The 4,381-nt window shown below is 44.4% G+C and overlaps 1 protein-coding gene across 1 annotated transcript; it reads right to left on the bottom strand. All coding sequences in view use genetic code 11, as the record gives it.

Moving 5' to 3' along the window:
* Nucleotides 1–783: 783 nt before the first annotated feature.
* On the bottom strand, nucleotides 784–2,969 carry EGR_06342 (Apolipoprotein A-I-binding protein; the record flags this gene model as incomplete). Its single annotated transcript, XM_024495591.1, has 5 exons — nucleotides 784–865; nucleotides 961–1,040; nucleotides 1,786–1,896; nucleotides 2,371–2,479; nucleotides 2,749–2,969. The coding sequence occupies 5 exons, from the start codon at nucleotides 2,967–2,969 to the stop codon at nucleotides 784–786; spliced, it is 603 nt and encodes a 200-aa protein (XP_024349989.1).
* Nucleotides 2,970–4,381: the final 1,412 nt, after the last annotated feature.

Below are 4,381 nucleotides of genomic sequence, written 5' to 3'. Positions count from 1 at the left end.
CCATCCATCCTCGGATGAGCAGGATTCCACATCCATTTGATTTTGGCTTTATCCAATCCACCTAGTCAGATGGTGTAACCAGTTTTTATTATTTGCGGCCCCAGCAGTAAAATAATTCACGTCACATATATGTGACGTTGGTGGGGAACTCGTTAAAAGGTAATTGCTCAGGTCAAACACTAACTCATCGATGGTTGCCCCTATCTGAGTAGTCAGTTGAAAACAAAAATTGTTCACAACTTTTTTTAATGACATGTTTTCTTCCGGCGTCGCACATTTCCGTCATGCGATTGTCCCTGTCTAGGTCTAGCTTTTATTTTCCCCACCTTTAATGCCTTTCATTTTGCCTCAAAAGCGCGCCCTACAACAAATCATGCACCGTTGGTAGAAGTGAATTGGGGACAAAAGTGTGTTGGCGCGTTTGCTTCTCCACACTCTCACCCCCGGTCGATGCTATTTGGCATCAGTTAATATCTTTTCGTCCCCAAACAATTAATCTGGCAAACAGGTGCTCTTTCTTCTGCATCCATTCAGTCCGCATTCTCCTCTACACCCTTGAGAATTCGCCCTTTGCATAACTTTTCGTCTCTTTAACCACAAAAACTCCGCCATAGCCACCTCCGTTTCTATCTCCCTCGTATTGAATGACTATCTACGGTCTGACTGACTGTCGAATAAAAAAAAATATCGCCTACAAACCCTCGAGACGAATCACAGCAAGTGCGAAGACCTCGGTTGCGGTTGCTTTGCTTTCAGCAAAAAATGTGGGCAGAACGACTGCGTCTACAGTCCGCCCGCCTCAGAGGTGTGCGATGTCCAAGGGGTGAATCGTTTGAAGATAAGCAACAAGGATGGATTTGCCTTCCTGGTCAGCAAATAATTGGACGGTGGTGGACTTTTACAGTGATAGAGTGAAGAGTGTTACCAGCCGTCCGTTACTGAGTGGGATGTAGCACTCACCTGCTTGGCGTCTTACCCGCCATCACAACTCCCTGCCTTCGGTTGATGCAGCTGTCAACCGCTTGTTTCGCCGTTGACGGCTGTTCTTGACACGAAAATCCTCAATTCATCTCCTTTTTTTTGGTGATTCGTCACCAGGAGCAAATTTTGTCAACTGCTTGATTAAGGGGCAACGCGTACTGCACACATCTCCTTCGCTAAAATGCCTCTGCAATCTTGGAAAAGGGCTAAACTCGTTGGTGCGTCAAGCAGACAGAGTGGAATCACATCTCCACCAAAAGGGCGAAGGACAACCTCTCTATGGACGATCACACGCGGGTTATAACAATGAGTTATACCGAAAGCCACACAAAACGGCTTGCCATCAGGTGGGATGGCTGATTTTTGACAGCAATGCGTTGTAGAGGTTCTCCTTCAAAGAACTTCTACTATTTACTCTCTCATTGCGAAAACAAACACGTGAGGTCAAGGCCATTCAAAATGATGACCAGTCGAGACGCCAGCCAGCCAGGCAGCAAGCATGTGACCAACCACCACATCTCCAAACGTCCGAATTGAGGCTTTCGTTGTTTGGGCTGGGATTTTGGTAGCACCAGCAGGTTAAAACAACAATAACAAAAACAACAACAGTTAAATAGAAGGCTTCGGATTTCACTACCCTACTGTGTGGCTTGAGGAGCAGTCTTCAAGAATTAGCAGAACACCATGAGAAGACCTTTTTCCTCTCTTTTTCAACAGAAAGGAAAAAAAAATGGAGGAGAACGCTAAACCTTCATAATAATTATTCTTTTCAAGGTGGAGTAGAAAAGCCGAAGTAGAACTTACAAAGAGTTTGAGATGGCGAGCGCAGACCAATCCATCACCGCCGTTATTTCCAGGACCGCAGCAGATTAAAACTCCACCGTCTGAGTTCTTCATTGAAGAGCGAGGATAGGCCTGTGAGTACAAGAAAAAAGAATTTTTAAAGAAGTAGAAGACCTCATTTAATACATAAGCAAACGTTCAAGTCAAACTGGGACTTCAAGGATTCCCACAGCGATACGGTACAGATGTTACCCTGGCAAAACTACATATAAAGTAAGTGACAAAAATGCCGCAGTTTTATTATTGATAGCTGACCCATGCGTCGCAGGTCGAGTCCACACACCATTAAGCACGTGGCAATGGCCTACACCGCCTCCCGTCAAAGGCATGCTTCGCGCATGAACGTACGTCCGCCGGTGTAGTTTCAAGGAATGGACAAATCTTTTTGTAGTGCTTTCTTGACTAGGCATTAATTGGAAGTGTAGAGCTTGGAGACCATATGAAAGAAGTAAGTACCACCTGGACTCCTCGTGATTCCCCCTTTGACTTGAACGAGGGAGGGAAAGGAAAGGGAGGGAGGAGGAGACAGAGGGGGATGAAACTCACGTTATAAATAGCGACAGCACAACTGAAACCCGCAAGCTCCATAAGTTGATCAACTGAAAAGGCGTATTCGGTGAAGAGTTCCTCATCTATCTTCTGAGCCTCCTCCTGACTAGAAGGGGAAAAAAGGACAAAAATTACGGCCTCCCAATTAGGATTCCTTTTTCTGCCTGAAAAGAAGGTGGAGATAATACTGAAATGCACATAGCAACGGGCTAAACGCCTGCTCTAGTAGGAGGACCACCACCTTAGTGTGGGGATAGAGTTTCGCCGAAACGTTCAGGTCAATCGGTGACTTTTCGATTCCGATATCCAGTAGTAAATGGTAAGAGGTAAATGGTAAATGGTAAATGTTAAGAGGGTAGATTATATTAGTCAGACCTGTCCAGTCCGGATAGCCAAAAGCATTTAGCCTGAATCGGCGAATATCTGCTCCCATTTTCGGAAGACTTTAAAGCGAAGTGGTGGGCACAACTGAAGGCGATAATTCCAAACCCGGTGATACCCAATTCACGACCTCGAAGGTCATTTGGACCGTTGCATGGGACAGCACGAAAAGGCAAATCTTTTCGCGGAAGGAACAGTGAACACACTGTCAGCATTCACTAACACTAACACGAATATTTGCCGTTTCAAGAAGCCGGAGCACACACACTATGGGATGACCTTCCACAGGTCTGACCTAGGATGGGTTCAGATTCACCAGCAAATGCTTCTTTATAGAAGGTGCTTTTTTTTCAGGCCAGGTGTTCGTGGAAAGCTGGGGTAGGAGTGGGAGACCATGTGAACACCTCCTGTTTCACATTTGGTACGTAAAAGACAGAGAATTGCATTTCCGTGGTAACCGGAGCTTCTTCTTCTTCTTTTCAAATCGACAACATATGATCATCAATCCTCTAGTCTACCTTAAGGTAAAGTATACGGGCTTTGAAATCGCCACAGGCTTCCTCTCATGTCGTAGCGGCAGATCAGCCACATGTCCCGGCTGGATTTGAACATCCCCAGCATCAGCTCTACGGACTCAAAACTCACCGGAAACCCTGTCCACAAAGAATGAGAGAGAAACCATAGATATTATCGATAAGAAACGCTGGAAGGCAACAAGAAAGCCCACCAAGGAGATCCAATCAAAAAAATGGCTGTTAAATTTTGTTACCGACTTTGAAGGGAAAAAGGTGTTGACAAATTAGGAGGGAAGTCCATGGACCACAACACCACAATGGAAGAGGGGGAAATTCCTCACCTTGCAAACAGGTGAAATCAAAATTATTCAACCACAGCGAAGAATATTTAAGGTCCCGTCAAGTTGGACAGGGGAAATGCGGAATACGCAAAAAATGGGAAGGTAAGGTTAACGTGCATAAGGATGAGGGAAATAATAAATTAGAGAGTTGAAGGCAAAATTGAGCGAATACTTCAAAGGGAACACATCTACCGAACAATAAAGAGGTAAGGCGTGAGGCCTACTTTTATGCAGGATCTATAAAATCATGATAAATGGAATGGGAGCAAGCGGTTTCTGTTCTGATATGTGATAAAATAGAGGTGAGAGGGAAAAAGATAATTGAAAAGCCGTAGGTACAACCTGGCATAAGTACACACGATGGCCTTGATCCATAACACCCTAGCTACTAAATTCTGTGTGGAAAAAAATAGTTATTTATTCTTAAATTAAGAGCAAACTAGATCCGCATTCGACAGCATTTACTCTAACTAGGTGGTATAAAGTGGCAAAGAATACGTGTCACATGTGTGTGACGAAGGAAAAAAGAACAAGTGTCAATACTTTCCCCTTAACTAACAACTCCGATAGGGGCAACCATCGATGAGTTAGTGTTTGACCTGAGTAATTCCCTTTTTAACGAGTTCCACACCAACGTCACACATACGTGACGCAAATAATTTTACTGCTGGGGCCGCAAATAATAAAAACTGATTACACTATCTGACTAGTTGGATTGGATAAAGCCAAAATCAAATGGATGTGGAATCCTGCTCATCCGAGGATGGATAG

Source organism: Echinococcus granulosus (genome assembly GCF_000524195.1).
Source record: "Echinococcus granulosus chromosome Unknown EG_S00055, whole genome shotgun sequence".
NCBI classification, from domain to species: domain Eukaryota; kingdom Metazoa; phylum Platyhelminthes; class Cestoda; order Cyclophyllidea; family Taeniidae; genus Echinococcus; species Echinococcus granulosus.
The sequence above is the reverse complement of the archived record's forward strand: the minus strand, read 5'-3'. Positions and strand labels throughout refer to the sequence as shown.